This window comes from Nicotiana tabacum, chromosome 5 (genome assembly GCF_000715075.1).
Source record: "Nicotiana tabacum cultivar K326 chromosome 5, ASM71507v2, whole genome shotgun sequence".
NCBI lineage: Eukaryota > Viridiplantae > Streptophyta > Magnoliopsida > Solanales > Solanaceae > Nicotiana > Nicotiana tabacum.
This window is the reverse complement of record NC_134084.1, coordinates 150,073,403-150,100,293: the sequence shown is the minus strand read 5'-3', so window position 1 is coordinate 150,100,293 and position 26,891 is coordinate 150,073,403. Positions and strand designations below refer to the sequence as shown.

The 26,891-nt window shown below is 36.7% G+C and overlaps 1 protein-coding gene and 1 long non-coding RNA gene across 2 annotated transcripts; both read right to left on the bottom strand.

The window, feature by feature from the left end:
• Positions 1-14,570: 14,570 nt before the first annotated feature.
• On the bottom strand, positions 14,571-15,835 carry LOC142180659 (uncharacterized). The gene is made up of 2 exons (XR_012709289.1): positions 15,754-15,835; positions 14,571-15,409 (listed from the first exon to the last, which is right to left on the bottom strand). It is a non-coding gene; the product is annotated as an uncharacterized LOC142180659 (long non-coding RNA).
• An 8,505-nt stretch (positions 15,836-24,340) lies between these two features.
• On the bottom strand, positions 24,341-26,685 carry LOC142181030 (uncharacterized). The gene is made up of 4 exons (XM_075253143.1): positions 26,579-26,685; positions 25,595-25,677; positions 24,897-25,507; positions 24,341-24,409 (listed from the first exon to the last, which is right to left on the bottom strand). Exons 1-4 carry the CDS (start codon positions 26,683-26,685, stop codon positions 24,341-24,343), a joined length of 870 nt encoding a protein of 289 aa, XP_075109244.1.
• Between the last annotated feature and the right edge of the window lie 206 nt (positions 26,686-26,891).

Sequence of the window (26,891 nt, the reverse complement as noted above, 5' to 3'; positions counted from 1 at the left end):
AGCGTGGCTTACAAGGATCTATGCCCTTTCCCTGACGTTCAATTACCAGCAGGGTTCAAGATGCCCAAGTTCGATTTATACGAAGGGCATGGTGATCCTATGGCACATCTACGGGGTTTTTGTAGCAAAATGAGGGGAGAAGGGGGCAAAGATGAGCTATTAATAGCTTACTTTGGCCAGAGTTTGAGCGGGTCGGCATTAGAGTGGTATACAAGACAAGATCCGAGCAGGTGGTACACCTGGGATGACTTGGCACGGGCTTTCGCAGGACATTTCCAATACAACCTTGAGATAGTCCCAGATCGTCTCACATTTCTAAAGCTCGAGAAGAAACCCGGAGAGAGCTTCCGGGAATTTGGGTTCCGATGGAGAGAACAGGCAGCCAGAGTTGATCCCCCAATGAGAGAAGGAGAAATGGTGGATTACTTCTTACAAACTCTCGAGCCAACTTACTTTGGTCACTTGGTGACGTCAGTTGGCAAATCATTTAATGAAGTGGTGAAAATGGGAGGTATGATAGAAGAGGGACTTAAGTCCAATAAGATCCTGAGTTATTCGGCAATTAAGGCAACAACTCAGGCCATTCAGAGCGGCACGGGAGGTGCGCTAGGGAAGAAAAAGAGAGAGGAGGTCACGACATTAGAGGCCGACAATTGGTCCAGATCTAGAGGTCCTTCCCCTCATTACCAACCCAGACCCCATCGTCTAAACTAGCCACACATTCCAAATTACCCTCCACAACCCTACTACCAACCACAAGAACAACATTTCACTGTCCATCAAGCCCAGACATACACCCAACCTCCGGTTCGCCCACAATGGCGCGCGCCGGTTCCCCACAATACATACCCACCTCCACATAACACATACCCACCACCACAAAACACCTATCCACCACCAAGAGCCTACAGGAACCCTCCAGGGATGGGTTTCAGGGGAAATCCGGCCGCCAGAAATGAAAGATTGCAGAGGCAAAGAACTTTTACTGAGTTGGGGGAAACTTATATTGCCTTGTTCCACAAATTGAGGCAGTTGGGTTTATTAAATCTTGTTGAGCCTAGATTACCAAATCCCTTACCCCAAAATATGGATCACTCGGTAAGATGTGAATATTGTTCGGGAGCTCCCGGACATGATACCGAGAAATGTTGGAGGCTGAAACATGCAATACAAGATCTTATTGATACCAACAAGATCGAGGTACAGGCACCGGAGGCACCCAACATTAACCAGAACCCATTGCCAAAGCACCCTGAAGCCCACATGATCGAGCTTGTGCACGAAGGAGGGGAGCCGAAGAAACCCTCACAGACAGTGATGATGATCCGTGCCACTCCGAAAGAAAAATCGATCAATGAGGAAGCAGGGGTACAGTTGAAGGGGGAAGATGTCAAGCCAGTGATGATATTGGGGAAGAATCCATCTGCCGCTACAAGGAAACCAGAACCAGCCAAGTTGGTAATAACGGGAGCATCATCTGCACCCGTGGTTGTTGTGAAGGGGGTCTGCAGGGAACCGGTCATCATAAAACTAGTAGTCCAAACACCAGTGATTGATAGCAAGGCTGTGCCTTGGAAGTATGAGAAGGCAGTGGTGATGTACAAGGGACAACAAGTGGAGGAGAATAGTTGTGAGGCGCAGGGACTGACTCGATCAGGACGGTGTTTTGCTCCGGCGGAGTTGAGAAGACCCAATCCAGCTGCAACAAAGAAACCTGTGTCAGAAGAAGAAGCTGAGGATTTCTTAAAGAAGATGAAAGTGCAAGATTACTCCGTGGTCGAACAGTTGAAGAAAACACCGGCACAGATCTCACTGCTATCATTATTAATCCATTCGGATGAACATCGTCGGGCCCTGATGAAGATACTGAATGAAGCTCATGTGCCCAATGAGATTTCTGTAAATCACCTGGAAACGATTGCCAACAAAATTTTCGAGGTGAACAGGGTAACATTTTCAGATAATGATCTGCCAGTGGAGGGCACGGAGCATAATAAAGCTCTCTACCTAACTGTCAAATGTGAAGATTCGGCAGTTATTCGGGCATTGGTGGATAATGGCTCAAGTGCCAATATTTGTCCATTATCCACCCTGAACCAATTGAAGATCGACCACGGAAGAATCCACAAGAATAACATTTGCGTCCGAGGATTTGACGGAAATGGAACAGCCACCGTGGGGGATATTGTACTTGAGTTGACCATCGGTCCAGTCCAGTTTACCATGGAATTCCAGGTATTAGATGCTACGGTATCTTATAACCTTCTGTTGGGACGACCGTGGATCCATGCAGCCAAAGCAGTGCCATCCACCTTGCATCAAATGGTCAAGTTCGAGTGGGATAGACAAGAGGCCGTGTTGCACGGCGAGGACACTGCGTGCACCGTAGGAGGCGCCATTGTACCCTTCATAGAGACCAATGATGACAAAGGTCCCTGGGTCTACCAGATTTTTGATGCAGTGTCGGCAAACAAGATCCCCGAGGGTGAAATCATTCAGCATCCTAGGATAGCTTCCGCAATGGTTATGATGGTTTCAGAAATGCTGGGTAATGGGTTTATGCCAGGAAAAGGCTTGGGAGCTGAACTTCAAGGAATTGTTCAACCTGTTTCCTTGCCCAAGAATTTGGAGACCTTTGGGTTGGGGTTCAAACCGACTGCGGCAGATGTAAAACAAGCGCGGAAAATGAAGAAGAAAGTTTGGTTTCTTCCCAAACCTGTGCCACGTCTCTCAAGATCTTTTGTTAGAGCAAGCGCCAAGGGGTCACCGGTCCCGAAAGTTCTCGGGCCATTGATTGGGATTGACGGGGATCTGAATCAGAGCTTCGAAAGATTGTTCAATGATGTCAATATGGTAGAAGTCGGAGAGGGTTCCAGCGGAACAGACATACAGTTTATGGGGCCTGAGGCCAAAACCAACAATTGGACGGTTACTCCCCTTCCTACTCGGGGAGAGTCCTGGTAGTAGGCTTTGATTTTTGCTTTCTTATTTTTCGGATTATTCAGGGTGTAATCCAAATCTTATTTTGTCTTGTAAAAGTGTGAACCCTGTTACCCCGCATTTTAATAAATTTTTTTTTCTTGTCTCATTTTAATTTTGTTTTATTCTTTTCTCTTTCTGAACAGTTCTCTTTTTACTGGTTCTAATGACATGGCATGCACGACGGATCTTCGACCTAGTCTAATAAATCAATCTGACTCTGATTTAATGATACAAGAGATCGATTATGACGATGAGTCTGAATATGATGAGGATAAAGGCTTCGAAGAAATAAACCGAGAACTATGCCAATTTGAAGAGAAACCCAAGCCTAATCTGAATGACACCGAGGCTGTAAATCTAGGGGATGCGGATAATGTCTGAGAAACCAAAATCAGCATCCACATTGAGCCTGGCATCAGGGAAGAATTAATCAAAGCACTCATTGAGTTTAAAGATGTTTTTGCATGGTCGTATGACGACATGCCGGGTTTAAGCACCAAGCTAGTGGTTCACAAATTGCCCATTGACCCGGCATGCCTTCCCGTCAAGCAGAAACTGAGGAAGTTCAAGACAGATATGAGTGTGAAGATTAAAGAAGAAGTAACCAAGCAGCTGCAAGCAAAGGTTATTCGGGTCTCGCGATATCCTGATTGGTTGGCTAATGTGGTGCCAGTACCAAAGAAAGATGGGAAGATCAGGGTATGCATCGACTACCGTAATCTGAACAGGGCAAGCCCAAAGGATAACTTTCCATTGCCCAATATCCATATCTTGATCGACAATTGCGTCGGGCGAGAAATCAGCTCCTTTGTGGATTGCTACGCTGGGTATCATCAGATTTTGATGGATGAAGAAGATGCAGAGAAAATAGCTTTCATTACGCCATGGGGGACTTATTGTTATCGGGTAATGCCATTCGGTTTAAAGAACGCTGGGGCAACGTACATGAGAGCAATGACTACTGTGTTCCATGATATGATACACAAAGAGATCGAAGTGTACGTAGATGATGTGATCATCAAATCCAAGCGTCAGGAAGACCACGTAGCAGACCTTAGGAAGTTTTTCCAAAGACTTCGAAGGTACGACATTAAGCTCAACCCAGCCAAATGTGCATTTGGTGTTCCATCTGGAAAGCTGTTAGGATTTATCGTCAGTCGGCGAGGCATTGAGTTGGATCCGTCAAAGATCAAATCCATCCAGGAATTGCCGCCACCGAGGAACAAAACAGAAGTAATGAGTCTGTTGGGAAGGTTGAACTATATCAGCAGATTCATCGCTCAGCTCACAACAACTTGTGAACCCATCTTTCGATTGCTGAGGAAAGATGCCGCGATAGAATGGACGGCAGAATGTCAGGAGGCATTTGACCAGATCAAAGGTTATTTATCCAATCCACCTGTATTGGTTCCACCTGAGTCGGGGAGGCCATTAATCCTTTATCTAACGGTCCTGGATCATTCGTTTGGTTGCGTGTTGGGTCAACACGACATCACAGGAAGAAAAGAGCAAGCCATCTATTATCTCAGCAAGAAGTTTACAGTCTATGAGAATAAGTACACTCAACTTGAGAAGACATGTTGTGCTCTAACTTGGGTAGCACAGAAGTTTAAGCATTATCTGTCGTCACATACTACTTACCTTATTTCACGTCTGGATCCATTAAAGTATATTTTCCAGAAGCCTATGCCCACAGGAAGATTGGCAAAATAGCAGATATTACTCACAGAGTTCGACATTGTCTATGTGACGAGGACGGCCATGAAAGCTCAAGCATTGGCCGATCACTTGGCTGAGAATCCTATTGATGAAGAATACGAGCCTTTGAGGACGTATTTTCCTGATGAAGAAGTGATACATATAGAGGAGTTAGAACTGAATGAGGAACCAGGGTGGAAGCTTTTCTTTGACGGGGCTGCTAATGCAAAAGGAGTTGGAGTAGGAGCAGTACTTATTTCAGAAACAGGACATCACTATCCTGTTACAGCTCAGCTACGTTTCTATTGTACCAACAACATGGCTGAATATGAGGCATGTATTTTGGGCCTACGATTGGCTGCAGACATGGATGTTCAGGACGTCTTGGTCTTGGGAGACTCGGACCTCCTAGTACATCAGATCCAGGGTGAATGGGAAACACGAGATTTGAAGCTTATACCATATCGACAATGTTTGCACGATCTGAGCAAGCGATTTCGATCAATGGAGTTCAGACACATCCCGAGAGTTCACAATGAGGTTGCCGATGCTTTGGCCACTTTAGCATCGATGTTGCACCATCCAGACAAAATCCATGTTGACCCATTGTATATTCAGGTTCGTAATCAGCATGCCTACTGCAACATAATAGAAGAAGAAATGGATGGCGAGCCATGGTTTTATGATATCAAGGAATACCTCAGGATGGGAATATACCCGGAGCAGGCAACCGGAGATCAAAAGAGAGCCATTCGACGACTGGCAAATGGATTTTTCCTCAGTGGAGGAATGTTGTACAAAAGAACCCCAGATCTGGGATTGTTGAGATGTATTGATGCAGGTCAAGCCACGATAGTGATGACAGAGGTACATGCTGGAGTCTGTGGGCCCCATATGAGCGGATATGTGTTGGCAAAGAAGATTCTGCGAGCAGGATATTATTGGCTCACTATGGAGCATGATTGTATCAGTTTCGTACGAAAATGCCATCAGTGTAAGATACACGGAGATCTAATTCATTCTCCACCAACGGAATTGCACACAATGTCCGCACCATGGCCATTTGTAGCATGGGGCATGGATGTCATTGGGCCTATCGAGCCGGCAGCTTCGAACGGTCACAGCTTCATTCTGGTAGCCATCGATTATTTCACTAAGTGGGTTGAAGCCAAAACTTTCAAGTCTGTAACCAAGAAGGCAGTGGTGGATTTCGTCCATTCCCATATCATTTGTAGATTTGGGATCCCAAAAATAATAATCACGGACAATGGTGCTAATCTTAACAGCAACTTGATGAGAGAAGTATGTGAACAGTTTAAGATTACACACCATAATTCCACCCCGTATCGGCCCAAGGCGAATGGAGCAGTTGAGGCAGCCAACAAAAATATAAATAAGATATTGAGGAAAATGATTGAAGGATCCAGACAATGGCATGAAAAGCTACCATTTGCGTTGTTAGGATACCGCACTACTGTTCGTACTTCAATAGGTGCGACTCCTTATTTGTTGGTATACGGAACCGAAGCAGTAATACCAGCAGAAGTTGAAATTCCTTCCCTTCGAATTATCGCTGAGATCGGGATTGACGATGATGAATGGGTCAAAGCCCGACTAGAGCAGTTGAGTTTAATGGATGAAAAAAGATTGGCAGCAGTATGTCATGGCCAGTTATATCAGAAGAGAATGGCAAGAGCATACAATAAGAAGGTGCGCCCCAGGAAATTTGAAGTAGGGCAACAAGTATTGAAACGGATCCTCCCACATCAGATTGAGGCAAAAGGCAAGTTCACCCCGAATTGGCAAGGGCCGTATATTGTGACCAGAGTATTATCCAACGGCGCTTTGCGTCTGACAGATGTTGAAGGAAGATGCGTCGACATGGCTATCAATTCTGATGCAGTCAAAAGATATTATGTGTAATTTCTTTTGTTGTTTATTTGTTTGTTTGTACTTAGTGCTTATCGGATAATGAAATGACGGAGGCAATTCTTTCTTCTATCCAAACACTTTTAACCTTTGCTTTACCCCTTTGAGCCATACTTATCTTTTTATACCCCTCTATTGGAATCATTAATGAAAAAATATGAAAAAATATATGAATTTTTTTTTGAAGGTCGCAAGAAAACAAAGGAGTCAGTGAACTACGTTCGACCTGATTCCTCAAAGAGGATACGTAGGCGCCTCACGGCTCGGTTATATATAAAAAAAAAGGAAAAAAAATCAAAAGAAAAATCCCCCAAGCAAGAAAACTGGGGCAGAAATTATGTTTCTAAATTTTGAAAAAAAAAGAGTTTGATTCCAAGAGTTGTAATACTTTACCCATCAAAGTTATTTTGAATTTTATATCCTTTTCTTCTAAAACCTATATTGATGTCCAAAAAAAAAAGACCTCCCGATCAGTATCCGAGAGGTGTTAAGACAGGCAAATGAAAACCAAGAATAAAACGCCGATCCTCGACTGCATGAGGATCATGAGTTGAAAGAATTGATAGCCATAAGAATTCCCAACAGAGAAAAATCTTATCGGCAACACTCCAATTCCAAACTGAGAAAATAAGATAAGAGAGTCTTATCGGCGAAAACCTTCACAGGCACCATAAGGCGACGTAAGCTGAGAAATAAAAAATGAGAGAGTCTTATCGGTGAAAACCTTCACAGGCACCATAAGGCGACGTGAGTTGTGAGAAATGAGAGAACCTTGTTAGTGAAAACCCCGCGAAGGGCACTATAAGGCGACAAGATAGATTGACGGAAAAGATCTGCATTTTGCGAAGAATTGGGCACCTATTTATCCCCAGCAAGTGAAGACATCAGAAAGTTTGATCGACACAAATAGACTGGGTTGATTAATCCAGAATGCACAACATGATCATTGGAATCGGTTATATCACCCAGATAAGTTCATTTTTTTTCCATCATTTGTTCAGAAAGAGTTTCTCATTTTTCTATCTTTTCATTTCTTTGTTTAAAAGAATTTTTCTAGAAATTTATGTTTTAAGGAAGGTCTTTCAGAGCTTACTACCAGTTGCCAAAATGGTACAACATAAAATGTGAAAAGGGCAATCCAGAGACAAGGCAATAAGACAAAAGACGTTGATTGCCAGGCCGAATAATACTGTCCTAAAAATGGCAAGGAAAGTACGGGGAAGAGCCGAAAAAAAAACATGTTGAAGAAATTGTGGGCCAAGTTCCAAGACGATCCCCAGAGGACTCCGACCGAATATCGACCAAGCTCCGAGGTGGTCGGACAACACAAAATGGGAAGGGAAGAAAGGAAAATCCATCTTCGGCAAAATAACCTCCAGAAATTTTTGAGATACAAAATGGTGAAGGGATAAATGGAAAAACCATCCCCAGCAGAATGTTATCCCCAGCAAATAAAATCATCCCCAACAAGTTTTGAGAACGCCGAACAGGAATAAGGGAAAGGGAACAATCATCCCCATCAGGAGTGACATGACCACTCGCCATATTTCAAAAAAAAAAAAAACTAACTAAATTTTCTTTGATTTGAACAGGAAAATAAAGTGTTGATGATGGCCTAAAGATACGCCATAAGAAAGATCGCCAGAATTGGGGCAGAAAATTTTCTGCCACAAGTGGAAATTTTCTCGGAGAATCGAGGAAACAAATTCAAATTATTCTTTACCAATTAGGCGCCCACCAGTATAATGCGGGAATACATTTTATGTTTTCATTTCATGTTCTAGGTCGCCCACCAGTATAATGCGGGTATGCATTTATGTTTTCATTTCATGTTCTAGGTCGCCCACCAGTATAATGCGGGTATGCATTTCTCTTTTCATTTCATGTTCTAGGTCGCCCACCAGTATAATGCGGGTATGCATATTCAAATTATTCTTTACCAATTAGGCGCCCACCAGTATAATGCGGGAATGCATTTATGTTTTCATTTCATGTTCTAGGTCGCCCACCAGTATAATGCGGGTATGCATTTATGTTTTCATTTTATGTTCTAGGTCGCCCACCAGTATAATGCGGGTATGCATTTCTCTTTTCATTTCATGTTCTAGGTCGCCCACCAGTATAATGCGGGTATGCATTTATGTTTTCATTTCATGTTCTAGGTCGCCCACCAGTATAATGCGGGTATGCATTTATGTTTTCATTTCATGTTCTAGGTCGCCCACCAGTATAATGCGGGTATGCATTTATGTTTTCATTTCATGTTCTAGGTCGCCCACCAGTATAATGCGGGTATGCATTTATGTTTTCATTTCATGTTCTAACCAGTATAATACGGGTATGCATTTCTCTTTTCATTTCATGTTCTAGGTCGCCCACCAGTATAATGCGGGTATGCATTTATGTTTTCATTTCATGTTCTAGGTCGCCCACCAGTATAATGCGGGTATGAATTTCTCTTTCATTTCATGTTCTAGGTCGCCCACCAGTATAATGCGGGTATGCATTTATGTTTTCATTTCATGTTCTAGGTCGCCCACCAGTATAATGCGGGTATGCATTTCTCTTTTCATTTCATGTTCTAGGTCGCCCACCAGTATAATGCGGGTATGCATTTATGTTTTCATTTCATGTTCTAGGTCGCCCACCAGTATAATGCGGGTATGAATTTCTCTTTCATTTCATGTTCTAGGTCGCCCACCAGTATAATGCGGGTATGCATTTATGTTTTCATTTCATGTTCTAGGTCGCCCACCAGTATAATGCGGGAATACATTTCTGTCTTTTCATTTCTGTTCTAGGTCGCCCACCAGTATAATGCGGGCATACATTTCAGTTTTTCATTTCCAGGTCGCCCACCAGTATAATGCGGGTATACATTTTCATTTCATGTCCAGGCGCCCACCTGTATAACGAGAGGAATACTTTTCAGTCTTATACTGCAGATTTTGAAGTCAGTAACCCCACCGGAAGGCAGAAGGTTACAACAAGAATCCCCAGCAGGAAACAATAAAAATCCCAACACCGGAAGGCAGAAGGTGGCAACAAGAAGTCCCAGCGCAAATTCAAGCGCATGAGTCAAAAGAAAGAAAAGACGCGTCTTGAAAAATGGTGTGTGAACATTAAATCATGTCCAACCTAATGAATCTGATGAAGATAATCGTGTCCCCAGAGGAACAGCCAAAAAGCTTAATGAAGAAAGCCATGTCCCCAGCGGACCGAACAAAATGATGAAAACTGGTATTCAAAAAAAAAAAGCCAAGGGCCAGAAGTCTTGGTAAAAAGGCACCAGAGGAAACACAAACCGACAAAAAGCAAGGCAACCGGAGCAAGGGGGAAAACAGATAAGATTCTGTAATTTCTAGCTTAGTCTAGCTTCTTATTTTTTTAAGCATGGTGTAATAAGGAGGTCAACAAACAGTAAAAGTAGCATGCAACAGCAGTAACATTGCAGTCCCATGGTAGTCCCAGCTACCAAGACTTCCCGAACTACATTGACCTGATTCCTGTTTAGCCCAGGATATGTAGGAAACCTTTGAAGCAAAGGTTCGGTCAAATCTTTTTCAAAAAATGCTTCAACAGAGTACTCGGATGGGCAAAAATCGCTCGCTTTATCTTTGCACGAAAACCCTTCGTGTCTCCGGGCAAAGAGGGGCAGCTGTAAGCACGTGATTTTTTGCCCTATATGAGAATTACTCCCAAAAAATTCAAAAATAAAATGATTTTTCTTTGGTGTGCAATTTTGTGATATTTTGTGATATTTTGAATAAATATTTGTATTTGTCTGTGCATGTTTATTTGTTAAATTAATAAAAATACAAAAATATGTCGCATTTTGCATGTAGGATTTAATTCTACAATTGTTAGTAATTAAATTTGTTTTACAAAAATTAAATTACAAAAATAGGCATCGTTTGCATTTTTAGCATTTAATGTCCAAATATACAATTTTATGCTTAATTAATACTTAATTGTGCGTTAATTATTATTGGGAGTTAATTTGCACTTTTATAACTTAATGTAGTTCTTAATAATAATTTAAGTATTTTTATAATTTAGTTTTAGAAAAATAAAAGAAGAAAAGAGAGCGAAAATATAAAGAAAGTCGGAATTAGGCCTCTTCTTCAACTTCAAGCCATAGGCCCAAAAATGGCTCAATCTTCCCTACGACCCAGTCCATTTCAAACCGGGTCGACCCGGTCCATAACCCAACACCCTTATTACCTTGCATTTCAAAAATAAAACAAAAACAAAAAAAGAAAAAAAACAAAATCAAAAACCCTAACCTAAACACTAAACTACCCGCCCCCCCTCATTTTCCTTCTTCTTCCTCAAGCTCCCCTCCCAAGCCATCAATGGCTGCCCTCACCAACGTCGACCACCCTCCACCACGACCACCCCATCACACTCACATGCACCAACAACTCCATAGCTGCCCTCCTCCATCGAGCTTCGTCATCCATGGCGAGCTCAAAGCTCATCCATGGCTTCCCCTACTACGTCGCCCATTTCTTATTCTTCTTCTCCACTGTTGTTACTACCATGGTTGCGTCACTACTGCCAGCTTCATGTCGCCATGGCTGCTGCCAGCTTCTTCTTCGTCCTAGCTCACCCTAAGTCGCCGGAAAACTCACCATGCCCGCGACCACTCCTGCCTCATCACCATGGCTGCACGCTTCTGCTTCACACTGCTTCTTCTTCCCGCAGACGACGCCATGGCAGCTGTCACTGCTGCTCCGCGATGCTACAGCTCGCCGTGGCCAGCTTCTTCGGCTTTCTTCTTCGTCATCCAAACAAATCCCATTGCAGCTGCTTCAGTCCAGTCGAGTTCGCATACCTGATTGAGTTTTGGTCGATGTCGTCGATCACTGTTCGAGTTCGTCGTTGGTTGGTCGTTGTTCGTCGTTTCATTTCCGGTTAGTTGGTTTTTTGAATCTCATTTATCGTCCATATTTTTGTTTGGTATTTTTCGGATCCAAAATCGATAAATGATTCAATTCTTGTTTGGTTTGTTCTTCGTTGAAATAATTTTCTAGTTTGTTCATATGTTTTGATTGAATTAATTTTCAGATTTCAAATGGAAAGTTAATTAGTGGTTTTTTCATGTTTGTTTTATTGTTAGAATAAATATTTGTTAGTTTGATGTGTGTTAGATTCAAACTGAAATTTAATTGATTATTTCTTCAATTTGTTTCATGTGTTTATGTATTTTTAGAAATTGTTAATATTGTTAAGTTCAAGTTTAAGTTCATAATTGTTTCTAACAACAAATCTTGTTATTTGTCTAAAAAATTTTAGTTGTGTTGAAGGAAATATATTGATTTAATCGTTTGAATCCGTCATGCTTGTTGTTTAATATAGATTTAATTCATGTTCATACTTTGTTTGGATGATCTTGAATCCGAATTTTGTATAGTTTGATTTCTTGTTTACCATTTATGATTATTTCTTGAATTGTTCTCATAATCTTGTTTAAAGTTTAATATAAGAACTGTTTGTTGTAATGTTGTTAGAGTTGATTTTAAGTTCAATATGATTGAATGTAGAAATCTTCATACTTTGTTTGTTGTTGGTGTTGAATCCGAAAATAGGATTGTTTATTGCTAAAATATTGTTCAATCAAATTTTAGTTGTTCTTGGTTGTTCAATTTGTGTTCATGTGATTTGTTGTTGAAATGTTGTTAAAATCATGTTCATGTGATATTGTTGTAATGATGTTCATCCGTGTTCATATTGTTGTTTGAACATTGTTAGAAATTGATCATATTGTCTATATTTTGGTTAAGTTTGATTAATTGATGTGTTATAGCTGATGGGTAGTTTGGTAAATTTGTAATACGTTCAGGGGTAGTTTGGTAATTTCAGTAAGGTCGGAAGGGGTAGTTTAGGAATTGTACATTTTGTAATTGTTTATTTGAAGCATGGGGGACAAAATAAAATGGGGTGGGTTGTGATATGATTATTTAATATAAAGGGGGGACAAAATTTAATTTAAAGGGGAATCTTGCATTATTTTATGTTAGGCATGGGTGACAAAATATAATGGGTGGTGTGATATATTTATTTAATGTAATGGGGATGAGTGGGAAGATAATGGGTTTGGTAGAGAAAGGGATTGATTTTAATTGATTAAAGGGTGAGGATTATATATATAGAGGTCTGAAAAATCAGAGAGGGGAGAGAAAAAAAGAGAGATTAGAGAAAAAAAGGAGCTGAACATTTATTCCGAAAAAAAAACATTGAAACTCTCAAGAAAAGAAAAACATACAAAGAAAAATAAAAAAAAAATGTTGAAAATTAGAAGAGAAAGTAGTACACACCTGATAAATATTCTGGTATACAGGTGTAGAAATTAAGGGTTGAAGATTAACTAGCCTTTCAAAAATCTGAAAATTTCCCTTGGTTTCTGTCCATTATTTTCGGCATTCTTGGATTTTATTTTGAATTTTTCAAAGCTGTCACTGGGATTTTCGTTGACTGGTTATTGCTGGTTATTGTTGTTGTTGCTGTGTTACGTATTACGTTGCTGACTTTCTTCTTCTTATATTGACAATATCAGGTACACAACTGTAATTTTGGCATTTTGTAAGCTGAAATGAAGAATGGAGTGTTAAATTTTTAATTTAGTTTAATTTAATTTTTTGTATTGTATTTAGGTTATTCATGTATTATTATTCTGTAAATCACTGTCATTTGGCATAACTAGGCATATTATAGCGACATATTAAATAACGCCTTAACCAGATTATTAGGAAATATATTTAAGCCTGATTATTAATTAAAACTGTTTAATAAAAAAAATAGAAGAAATAACGTAAAAAATGGCGTTATTGAATCAGTTTGGCAAAAATTAACTAAGTTCCTTATTCATAAGGTTTTTCGTCAACGATAAGTTAATCGGAATCATGTAGTCAATTTCAGTTAAAACATGAATTAGTTTGCGAATAAGTATTAGGACATGATGTGAATTAAAACAAAGTTAGTTAAGGTTAAATTGTTTAAATTTTTTAGAAATATGGTTTAGTAATCAAGTTTTTTTTTTCTTTCAATTTTCAGTATTTGTAAATAATTAGTTTCAATAAGCTTAAGTCTTTCTAACAATTTAAATTTTAATCCAACTATGGGATAATTAATTTATTTTTATTTTTTTATTTTATTTTTCGATAATTCCATGTTGTATTTATGATTATAATTTTTATTACTTTATGTTAATATTTGTTTTTCTCTTCTATTTAATATGTTATTTTCAAGAATGTAGATATTGATTTTATATTTATAGACAAACTTAGTAATAATAAAAAGGTAGTCATTAAAGGATATTCTTAAAATAAGGAAGGATTTCGCTAAAAATAAATAGACGTAAATAATACAAATTTACAGGATTCTCCAATCTCATTTATTTATTTAATTATTTAAAAAAAAGTACTTAGAATTTGGGATGGATTGTTTAGTGAATTTCACTTCCTTCCCCAAAGATAATGACGCGCTAGACTCTTTAGGCGCGATTTAATTAATTTTACCTTCTTAAACTCGGATGCGCATTTCATGCGACCCAAATCTAAATCCTAAAACATTGAATAAAAATGTGTTCCGGATTACAGGTGCATTTCATGTGACGTAATCCAAAGACATGTTTTAAACGATGTTCACAATTTTATTTTATTTTTTTTTAAAAAAAATAATAATAATAATAATAATAATAAAGTGGTAAAAAGTTAAAATTGGCACATCGGGTCATAATTGTATTAAAATCAGATAAATAAGCCAAATATGACAATTGAGCGACCGTGCTAAAACCACGGAACTCGGGAATGCCTAACACCTTCTCCCGGGTTAACAGAATTCCTTATCCGGATTTCTGGTACGCAGACTGTAATATGGAGTCATTCTTTTCCTCGATCCGGGATTAAAATTGGTGACTTGGGACACCCTAAATCTCCCAAGTGGCGACTCTGAAATAAATAAATAAATCCCGTTTTGATTGTCCTTTAATTGGAAAAACTCCCTACGCCCTTCGCGGGGTTGGAAAAAGGAGGTGTGACAGTCTTCATTACGTGTTTTTAAAGGTCTTCACCGCGAACTTTTAAAGATCTTGACCACCAGCTTCTAAGGATCCTCGTACGAACTTTTATGGGTCTTCCCCGCAAATTTTAAAGGTATTCGTCGCGAACTTTTAAAGGTCTTCACCGCGAACTTTTAAGATCTTGACCACGAGCTGTTAAGAATCTTTGCACGAACTTTTATGGGTCTTTATCTCAAATTTTAAAGGTATCCACCGCGAATTTTTAAAGGTCTTGACCATAAGCTTTTAAGGATCTTCGCACGAACCTTTATGGGTCTTCCTTGCAAATTTTAAAGGTATTCGTCGGGAACTTTTAAAGATATTCACTGCGAACGTTTAAAGATCTTCACCGCAAACTTTTAAAGGTCTTCACCACGAACTTTCAAAGATCTTCATTGCGAGCTTTTAAAGGTCTTCACTGTGAGCTTTTAGAAATCTTGGCCACGAGCTTTTAAGGATCTTTACGCGAATCTTCGTCACAATTTTTAAAGGTCTTCGTCACGAACTTTTATGGTTTGCCGCCGCAAATTTTAAAGATCTTCATTTCGAACTTTTAAAAAATCCTCGTCCCAAGAAGTAGGAAGTCTTGAAATTTTTGGTGGAGCAAATCCTTGCTTGGGAAGAATTTATTCTTCACGCTGCCTTAGAAACAGAAAAGGATAAAAATGAAAAAAATTGATGAAGGAAAAAGAATTACCTTGGGTAATTCCTAAATTGCTCGAGCCTTTTGTTTGTCTGCTGCAAAGAAAAAAAAAGAGAGGAGATGTTAGAGCAACTGAAATTGAACAGATTATTTTTGCGCGGAATAATAATCACAAAGGAAAGAGATCAGCAAGTAGCAAAGCTCAATGCAATTTTGGCATAGTATCGGAGAAAGTCTACTGTTATTTGCCCTCTAAATATTTGGTGTACAAGTTGTCAAAGTTTCTTCATGGATAATCCTCACTGGGGTAAAGAAAAGCAAGATTCTCTTCGCAACATCAGTTTGCTATCAAATTCATTATGAGCAAACAAACGTAAAAAAATAGTGTTAGCAGCTATATTCATGCTACGTGGGAGTCTAATATAAGAGAAATAACTACCTGAAGGAAGTCGAGGCGCCGTAAGCTCAGATCTCAATTCTCTTAATGCTAAATAATCAACTAGAGAGACAATATGATGAATGGTACGATATGTGGCTGGAGCCCCTATTTATAGAAGAGTAATGTCGGTAGTTCTCTCCTAATTTAATACTGTTTGGATACTACAGTTTGAGAATGATTAAATGTACTCTAATAACGATGCTAAGAGTCACTAACGTTTATCCATGACCATTTTATCTTATGAAGGTTATTTGGGTCAAGAAAAAAAGTAGAGAAATTTGCTTCCTATAGAATAGGTTAACCCCCTATTTATTTAAAATAAATACCATTTAAATAAATTACCTCCTATAGATATGTTATATGATTTATAGCAAAATTTCTAATTTTGGTATCTCATACACTTAAGTCATTATATACGCTATGTTTTATTTTCCTCTCTCCATTCTCAGATTCTCTCTCATAGATACCGTTTTTCATTTAACTTCTCAATACAAGTTCACCCTCTCTCTCTAAATTGATACAATCTGTTTTTCATTCCAAATCCCCTGTAATCGCGCTAAAATTCAGAATCCTCCTCACCCACAACGCTGCTTCCTCATTCTTCAATCTCGGGTAAACCTTAATCTCATCGACATTGTACTGACTTGTTTCTATAAGTAGTGTGGTAAGCTTTTTTTATTCGCCATTTTTGCTTATTCTCAACATCTCTACTTACCAAATTGTATCTAATCAATAGTACCCAAGTCGTATTCTCACAATGTCTGAGAATACACCCCGCAAGTTGATTACTAGAGGTGTACCCACTAAAATTCTCAATTTCGATGGTCCCTCGTTCTCCTTGCAAATCACTCAAGGGGAATTGGATGCAGGTTTAGCCAAAAATATGGCTTTGGAGAAGAGAACAAAAGCTCGACATGAAAATCTCAAAGAAACCCAAGTCGAGAAATCAATGAAGGAGACAAGACTTCCCATTCCGGAAAACAGGAAAATCCATATCTCTGAAGCTTCATTTGTCAAGGGGAAGGAGGTTGAAGCAAGTAAAAGCTATGATAAAGTCGAAGAAAAGGTAATTTTCTGATGTATTCATCTGTATTATTCATGTATTCAGTTGTATTTATACGTATGTATATGTGTTCTGATGTATTTTTATAGTTGACTTTTTAAGGATTTTCAAGGTTCCCATCACTGTTTTTATTCTAATTTCAACGTATTTATTTGTTGTATTCAAATGTTTAATTTTCCAGTCTGTATTTAGTTGTATTCATGTTAGATATATTTATGTCATGTGTGTTGTATGCAGTTGTTTTTATATGCATTTAGTCTTGTCAGTGTATTTAGTTGTATTCGTATGTATTAATGTCAGATTTACTATGAAATTGCGTTGTATTCAGTTATTTTTATACTTTTAGGTGTTTGAAGTTATATTCATATGTACTCATGTCAGATTTACTATGAAATATGCGTTGTATTCAGTTGTATTTATATGTATTTATTCATGTTAAATGCAAGGAATTAAGTTTTTTGTGAAACACCAGCCAATATTTGCACCATATCAGTGTATATACTAACACTGACATAGTCTCCGAGCTAAAAGAGAATCTTACTCCAGAGCAGTACAAACAACTGGGTAATACTTGTTTTGGAAATTTTCTTCAAATGAAGCGTTGTGAAGTCCAATATCAACTCTTCAGATGCTTCATGACTCTCCAGTTAGAAGGAACTCCTAACAATGTATTTGCAATACACGTCAATGGTACTTCATTACATTTCACATTAAGGGATTTTGCGCTTGTGACTAGCCTCAAATGTGTTGGTAATGATGCTGATTTTGAGTTTAGTGAAAAGGTTCCTAACCGTCTTATTGAGACTTACTTTGGAGGTGCTAATCTTGTCAAGAAGAAACATTTGATGAAATGCTTTGCTGACAAGAACTAGGGTCCCGACAATGATGGTGATGCGTTGAAGATATCTTTGTTGTATTTCATACACACCTTCATTTTTTCATCCGAGAAGAATAGTACAACCATACCAAGGCTACATTTTGACTTGGTAGAGAGTGAGCACTATTCTGAATATCATTGGGGTTTAAAAGCATTTGAAACGCTGACAAAATCAATTAGCAAGAAGATGGATGCTCAGAAGAAGTATTACAGGATAGCTGAGATGCCCCTAGCTATGCAAGTATGGTTTTATGAGTACTGTTCAGATATTGGTCCCAAAATTGCACTCCGAGTTTATGACGTGGTCCCCATAATACTCAATTGGAGAACCACCGAAAATCAGCCAAACTTTGCTTATCTGATGAACGGCATGTTCAACGACAATGGAAACATGGTAATATACAATTTGTATCATGGCTAGTTTAAATTTGATTAATAATTAGTTCTGCATACATTTGCATACAGAAGTATACAGTTGCATACAGATACATTTTTGATGTTGTAATATCATGACTAGTTTAGATTTTATTAATAAATAATTCTGCATACATTTGCATCCAGAAGTATACAGTTGCATACAGATACATTTTTGATGCTGTAATACCTGCTGCAATACCTGTTGTAGTTTCTGTTGTAATACCTGCTGTCATATTCTCACATGTATGCTGCATACAATTGCATACAAATGCATACACATGCTGCATACATTTGCATATAGGATACTGTATAAATTTGCATTCAGATACATACAGCAGTATACAGTTGCATTTAGATGCATAAATATGATGCATACACTTGTATACAAATGCATACGATACTGCATACATTTAAATACAACTACTGCATACATTTGTATTCATATGCATACGACAATATACAGCTAATGTAGCCTTCATTATTAATTCTTCATACAATTGCATATAATTTCCCAATCATTAGTGCTGCCTTAATTTCAATACAAATTTCAGTTTGATTCAAGATATGCATGTGTATGTTTGTAGTAAGACTTTGATTGTATTTCATTTTTCAGATTGTTTACAAGGACGTCCATCCAACCGATATAGAGCTTGCTATTATTCAGATTCCTCCTGTAGGCGCTGATGTTGAGAACAGACCTACTCCTTCTCATTCAGACAAGTCGGGAGAGGATTCAGATGACTTTTCTCCTACACCTGATCTTCAATTTAAGAAGAAACATGTTGCAAGTTTTGGTCCATCTTCATCACCGCCCCCATAAAAAGCGCAAAGAACACGAAAGGCATCCGAATGAAATAGAGTATCAATCCAAGATTCCTCCTATTTGTGTATCCGAATTTGGACAGAATGTTTTACATCACAATCAGCTGCCAGATTCCAAAAATGACGAAGTATCTTCTTTGAGGAAAGACCTAAATGTATTCAAAGAATACGTGAGTATTTAACCACATATTAAACATTACAGTTTAGTGCTTAACATTCATATATTTTTGGCGCAATCTTTTAATTATTTCTGTCTTGTTAAGGTTGTGGGAGAGTTCAAATCTCTGGGAACTTTGATCAATGATAACTTCAAGATGCTTTCTGACCATCGTCAACAAAATCAACAAAATGAAAGTTTACACCAGAGAAAGGAACCCATAGGGAGACGTGATGATGGTATTGACACAACTGTCGGAGATAATGTTAAGGTTTAATATTTTTAACATCTTTAGCATATGTTTATATCTCCCGTTTGCTGTTATACTTAAATAATTGTATTTTAAAAGTTGTATGTATTCAACAAGCATTTAACTGCCTCACTAAAATGATAAATGTATTCGACCAACACATGTATTTAAATGTATTCAGATGTATGTTAACCTTAATATGTAATTGGCATTAACTGTTGTATTTAAATATATTTAGCCATATTTTAATGTATTCTGATTTGTTATGAGTCTTACAAATTAGCCATATTAATATGTATTTATATGTATTTTTCTGGGTTCAGGTGTATTAAGTTGTATTTAACTGTATTATTCAGCTGTATTCAGCAGCATTCATTTATATGTATCTTTCAAGTTCAGTTAATACATATTAAAGAATACAAATTCAGATGTATTAAACAGGTTATATACATAACTAGTCAGAATTCATCGGTCTGTTCTCAACATCAACTGTATTCAATTGTAGTCATTTGTATTCAATTGTATTATTCAGCTGTAGTCAGTTGTATTCAATTATATTATTCAGCTGTATTCAATTGTATTCAGTTGTACTCAATTGTATTGTTACACTAAGTTACTACACTAACAATGATATATACGACTAACAGAAACCAGTGCTTAATGCTCAATGTGTGGAGTCAAGAGGTGAGGGGAATACTACATCAGAGGTGCTGTGCAACATACCACCTACAGGTCAAGAGAGTGTATCTACAAAATTCTATGTATCTCAATTTGAGCTGGATGACAAGTTTCTTCCTAGTCAACTTCCAGAAACTAGAATTGTGATACACAATAGTGCAAAAAAAGCTGAATCAACCCCAGTACCATCTCATAGGAATCGGCGACCAAGTAGATGGTATTCTTCGCCTTATGAGTCTAACTTCGTCTCCGCAGGTTAGTGTTTTTATAAACTAAAGATCTATTTCCTCATGGTTTTTAAAATTAAAATTCTCTACTCACGAATTCAATGAACAACAGGCACCTCAGTAAAGTTGACTCCCATTTTTGAAAAAAGACACCTCTTTGAGGATGATTAAATAACGGGGCCACATCCTACATTAATCATTCAGGAATATGACAAATGGATTCGTGATGGTCATCTCGCTAGACATGATCAGAGGTGAGTTTTCCCCCGGTATGTTTATTATGTTTATATATTTTAAAAAATGTATATAATATTTTTTATATCATACTTGTAGAAGTAATTTGGAAGACCATTACAAGAAGAACAAGTCAACACTTCATATACCATTGGATTTTGGAGTTGATCAAGTTAATTCAAAACATTGGTTTTACCTTCTATCGTTTGACGGGGAGCTATGAGATGACAATGTAAGTTTTTCCCCTTGCAACTCCAACATAATTTATTTATTTATTATTGGTTTGTCTAGTTCTATAGTTCTCAATTATACAACAATTAAATCTGCTGTATTTAATTATATTCAAGTGCATTGTAACAAGTTTTATTAGCTAAAAATGTATCATGTTTTAAACTGAATCTGTATGATGAATGCAATGGCATCATTACTCCTGAAGAACTGCTTTATTTTAATGTATTCTGATGTATTTTCAAATTTATTATATGTTGTATTTAACGGACTCATTTTCTTTGAATAACAACATGTATTTGATTGTATTCAGATGTATTTTAACATCAATGGGTAGTTGTAATATCTGTAATATCTGCTGTAGTATTTTAACAATATGCAAATGCTGTATTTTAACAGTTTCTGCTGTAATACCTACTGTAATATCTGCTGAATTTTTACTGTTTTCAAACACTCTATATGATAACATCAATTGGTATTTATTCTTGAATATCTGCTATAATACAACGTATTCAGATGTATTTTTCTCTATTTAGATGTATTATTCTTTAATCTGTGTGATGTATTTAGCTGAAATTTCACTTGTCATATTTTTTTCTTAGTTCGATTAATTGGACTCACACCATGTAATTAAATTTGTGTATAGCATATTGACGTCATATTTTACTATCTGAGAAAGAAGGGAAAGTACAATCAAACAAGCAACTTCAAGTATACAACTGTTGATTGTATATTCAAGATAAGAATCGCTGAAATCTTCGATAGGTATGCTGATACAAATAGTAATGCTAATGTAGCCAAAGAAGAGGATGTGGTATGTGAGTACATAAGGGGCTACAGATTGCTAGCTAATGTACCTTGGCATACTGTGGATAATGTCTTGATACCAGTCAACTTGAAGGACAAACTACACTGGGTATTGGTTGTTGTCTCATTCAAGGAGAGATGTATCAAAGTGTATGACTCGTATAGATCTACAGGTCATGATGCCTATGTAGCTTCTGAGATTGATAAGCTAGCTACGCTTGTACCTCTGTATCTATCAATCAGTGTCTTTTACAGAGATAGTCAAGGCATAGATTGGTCTACTTACTCAGCATACACTGACAAGTCACATAATGATCCCTTTGAAGTTTTTTTCATATCAGATCTGCCTCAACAGAAAGTTGGGAGCATGTAAGTATTCAATCGTCATTCTTGTATGTTATATACAAATCTAATTGTATGAATTATTTTTAATTGTTTTAATCAATTATTTTTTCGGGATTGTGGGGTGCATGTTGCGGCATATGCAGAGTTTCTGAGCACTCTTGGTGAGATTCCACAAATAACATTTGATTCAAATCTACTCCGTCAAAGATATGGTGCTCTCCTCTGGGACTATGCTATGCGGAAGATAGACGCTGATGCCATAAGAGAGAATGAAGCACCCTCAAAGATTACTAGACAAATCACGGAGTCAGATTCAAAGATACAGATAGTGTTAGAGTAGCTTTAGGTTAATGTAGTTTTGGAATGTAGTTTTTAGGTGAATACTGTTTTGAGTAGTTTTTTTTGGTGAAGGTGGTATTTAGTTAGAAAAACTAATCTCTTTATCAACAGTGTTCGTGTATGACAATTGCAACTTTTCAATCGTTGTTTCACTGGTTTATTCATAAGTATTCATGCTTATTCTTCAGTTTATATTCATATGTATCTTACAGGATTCAAGCATGTATTAATATTTAGTAACTTTACTTGAACAAGTTTTAGGTATTGAACAGGTTAATATCAAAGTCAGAAACTTTATGTATACTGATGGTAGGTTATATTAAAGAATTCAGATGTATTTTTCTGGATTCAGGTGTATTCAACTATATTATTCAGCTGTATTCAGCAGCATTCATTTATAAGTATCTTTCAAGTTCAGTTAATACATATTAAAGAATACAAATTCAGATGTATTAAACAGGTTATACGTATTTAGCTGTATTCAGCTGTAGTCAGTTGTATTCAATTGTATTATTCAGCTGTAGTCAGTTGTATTCAATTATATTATTCAGCTGTATTCAATTGTATTCAGTTGTACTCAATTGTATTATTCATATGTATTTCTCTGTATTCAGTTATATTCTTTAATATGTATCTTTCAAATTCAGTTAATACATGTTAAAGAATATAAATTCAGATGTATTAAACAGGTTATTGTCTAGTTAGAGAATACAAATTCAGACTTATTGAAATTGTTATATTACAACTGAGTATATAGATGTATTCCGATGAATTCTGACTCGTTATGTATATAACTCAGGCACTGTCTATAATAAATTGTCAAAGTATATGTGGACAAGTTTATATTTGATTGTATCCAACACATTAAGGCAACTAAATGTATACAGAATCTATTCACGAAAGTCATTCAAAAATTATTACTTGACAATGAGAATTTATTACTTGACAATGTATTAGTATGTATTAATATTCAGTAACTTTGCTTGAACAGGTTTTAGGTATTGAACAGGTTAATATCAAAGTCATAAACTTTATGTATACTGATGGTAGGTTATATTAAAGAATTCAGATATATTTTTCTGGATTCAGGTGTAATCAGTTGTATTCAACTGTATTATTCAGCTGTATTCAGCAGCATTCATTTATATGTATCTTTCAAGTTCAATTAATACATATTAAAGAATACAAATTCAGATGTATTAAACAGGTTATATGTATTCAGCTATATTCCGCTGTAGTCAGTTGTATTCAACTGTATTATTCAGCTGTAGTCAGTTGTATTCAACTATATTATTCAGCTGTATTCAGTTGTATTTTTCTGTATTCAGCTGTATTCAGTTGTACTCAATTGTATTATTCATATGTATTTCTCTGTATTCAGCTATATTCTTTAATATATATCTTTCAAATTCAATTAATACATGTTAAAGAATATAAATTCAGATGTATTAAACAGGTTATTGTCTAGTTAGAGAATACAAATTCAGATTTATTGAAATTGTTATATTACAACTGAGTATATAAATGTATTCCGATGAATTATGACTAGTTACGTATATAACTCAGGCACTGTCTATAATAAATTGTCAAAGTATATGTGGACCAGGTTATATTCGATTGTATCAAACACATTAAGGCAACTAAATGTATACAGAATCTATTCACGAAAGTCATTTCAAAAATTATTACTTGACAATGAGAATTTATTACTTGACAATGTCATCATAAGTATTGACAAATCGTTAAAGCACCAATACATGTCAGAGTGTTAACTATTTGTTACGTAGAGCATTTCTACACGTTCGCTTGTTATGTCCTCCCTGCCCACATATGCTACATGAATGTTGATTTTTCGGCTGCAACAATTCACTTAAAGGTTTATCGCGCTTCTTCTTTGGCCTTCCAGAAGGTCTTTTCCATTTGGGTGGTAGTACAACCTCCTCTGCAATATGTGCTGGTATATTCCAGTCATTTCTGTCCGGTAGCGGGTACACAGGCACATCGTATGTCATTACAATAGTATTTGGTTTGTAATAGTTAGAGCAATATTCTTCTGGCATTAGAAACTTGCTTTTCAATATAGCCCAAGCATGTAGGCATGGTAATTCATCAACTTGGAACCTCTCACAAACACATTTTCTCTCTAACAGGCAGACATGTAATTCCTCCCTCCATCGTTAACCGTATGTAAGTAATCAGTTGATGGTACCACCTACATTTAAAAATAGAAATATAAGTTTTGAGCACATATAACTGAATTACCATATTTTTAATGCTGAATTACTCAGTTACATACAACTGAAATATTTGCATACAGATGAATACATCATATATTTAGACCGGCAGACTATCAAGTGTAATTACGTCTTATCTTAAGAAAAATCTGCTGTACTTTAGGCAATTGAAGTGTAACAAAAACATTAGAAGGATACGACATGACAATGCATATTAAAATTATATATAATACAGATTTGTTAGTTGTATTCTGATGTTTTCGAATAGTTTTTGCAGCATGTTTTTAGTTATATTTAGTTGTATTCATATCAGATCTTTGATAAAATATGTCTTGTATCTGTTTGAATTTAGTTGTATTCATGGCAGTTGTATTATAAAAAATATTTGTATTCAGTTGTATTCATGTCAGTTATTTCAGAAAAAAATCAAGCTATATAATACAATGACATTAAAATAAAACTTACAGTCATACGTGTAGACATTGCCTCATTCAAAGTCAACATCTCCTGATATTTTTTTCCAAGCGTCGTGTATGTATGTGTAGTTTCTTTGCGGTTACTACAATTCCAACATCCAAACATCTTCCTAACTTCTTCGAGGAATTCGTATATTGGCAATTCACTTGCTGAAACTAGTGCGACATTGATTGACTCAGCAATATTTGACGTCATTGTCCATCCCCTGTTAACAGGTGCATACAACCTAGCCCACTTTTCGTATCCAGCTAACTCTATGTATTCTTTCACCCTAATAACTACCTTCTCCACCTTCTCCATCAGACTGTCAAATTCAGCTTGTGTGTATGCTTTTGCCATCGAGAAGTATATCTCGCTCAACTTGGCATGGATCTTTTTGAATTTCTTATATACGTTGTTCCATAGATGCCATATACAAGCAAAATACGGTACATCTGGATACATTCTCAATACAGATTTAATGATACTCTCATTTCTATCTGAAGCGATGCACATGTTTCCCCTGTCACCGTATGCTATCTTGAATTGCTCAAAGAACCACGTCCAAGCAGCATCGTTCTCTGAATCAATAATACCATATGCTAGTGGCAATATATGACCTGTAAATATAATTGAATACATATTTTTAAAACATATATTTCAATCTTTAAAATAGTAATAGATTTTATTATAATTCAGATACTCACCTGCACCATCCAACATGCTTGCCGAAAAGAAAGTCCCGGTGTAGTAAGATTTTAGGTGACTTCCATCCACAACAACAATGAGTCTACAATGATCAAACCCCTTTATAAAGGCATACAAAGATATATACACGTACATGAATTCATTTTTGGCGATTTTACCATTCTGATGTGGGAACCTGGATATGTCATATCCATTATATATAAGTATTCTGGTAATTTTTTGTATGAATCAGCCGGTTCACCTCTCAAAAAATTCATTGCCTTTTCTTTAGCCCTCCACGCCAACATGTAGCTAACATATACACCTAAATCCGATTTCACATCATCAATATTATCCTTTGGGGTGTATTTCCTCTTATGATTAGTAAGCTTAGGCCTTATCATACCACCTCTAAGGCTGCTACTTGCCTGCCGCAGCTCATACACCTTGTCCTTCAGCGGACATGTATGGTTATCAGTGAATTCTCTCACTTTGAATAGTTCTGATTTGTTAATGCTTGAAGCCTTAAATCTCCATTCACAATCTTCTTAAATATATAATAATGCATAGTTGCAAAGAATTAATCATTGTACATATGATTAGCATAAGTGTTTACAAAAAAATGCACTCATATACACACGAATACAATCTGACATGAATATATTCTGACATCTATATATATATAAATTTTTATACTATTGAATTCAATTATAGTTATATGCATTTAAATACAATGAATACAACTGAATACAATTGTGGGTATATGCATACACTTAAAACCACAGTAGACAAAATAAGAAAATAATTAGAGACACTGTAATATAATTATACCAGTAAAATACATATGAATACATGTATTTAAGAACCATAAACAAACATATGTTAACTATATCAGTGCTAATCAAGATGAAATCCACAAATACGCATAAATACAACAACGTTAAACTTACAGCTCGAACCAATAATAGAAAATACAAAAAAAAAAAAATTAAATACATGCAAACCTGATAGCATTAGACCTATCAACCTGGAATTGAAACCTTTGAGATATAGCATAATTCTCCATCACCTCTTTCAATGTAGCCTTATCTTTATACACTTGTCCAGCCATAACCTCCCTTTGATTAGTTTTTCAAATTACCAAATCCTTGTGGAGTTCGAACACTCCAATTACTTCTCCTGAATTGACAAAATTTAGAGCCAGTGTATCATCTGTATTGAAATCGTACCTTTGAACTGCTTCATCTATTTGCACAATGTCGCCTTGATTTAAACTACCTCCGGAGACAAGTTCTTTTTCAATAGTTGTTATGCACA

Coding starts and splice junctions, on each gene's coding strand:
- LOC142181030 (XM_075253143.1), bottom strand. CDS start 26,685: ATGGCTGGACAAGTGTATAAAGATAAGGCTACATTGAAAGAGGTGATG. Junction 25,678..26,578: donor GATAGGTCTAATGCTATCAG/GTTTGCATGTAT, acceptor TGATCATTGTAG/ACTCATTGTTGTTGTGGATG. Junction 24,410..24,896: donor CAATGTCTACACGTATGACT/GTAAGTTTTATT, acceptor TTTTAAATGTAG/GTGGTACCATCAACTGATTA.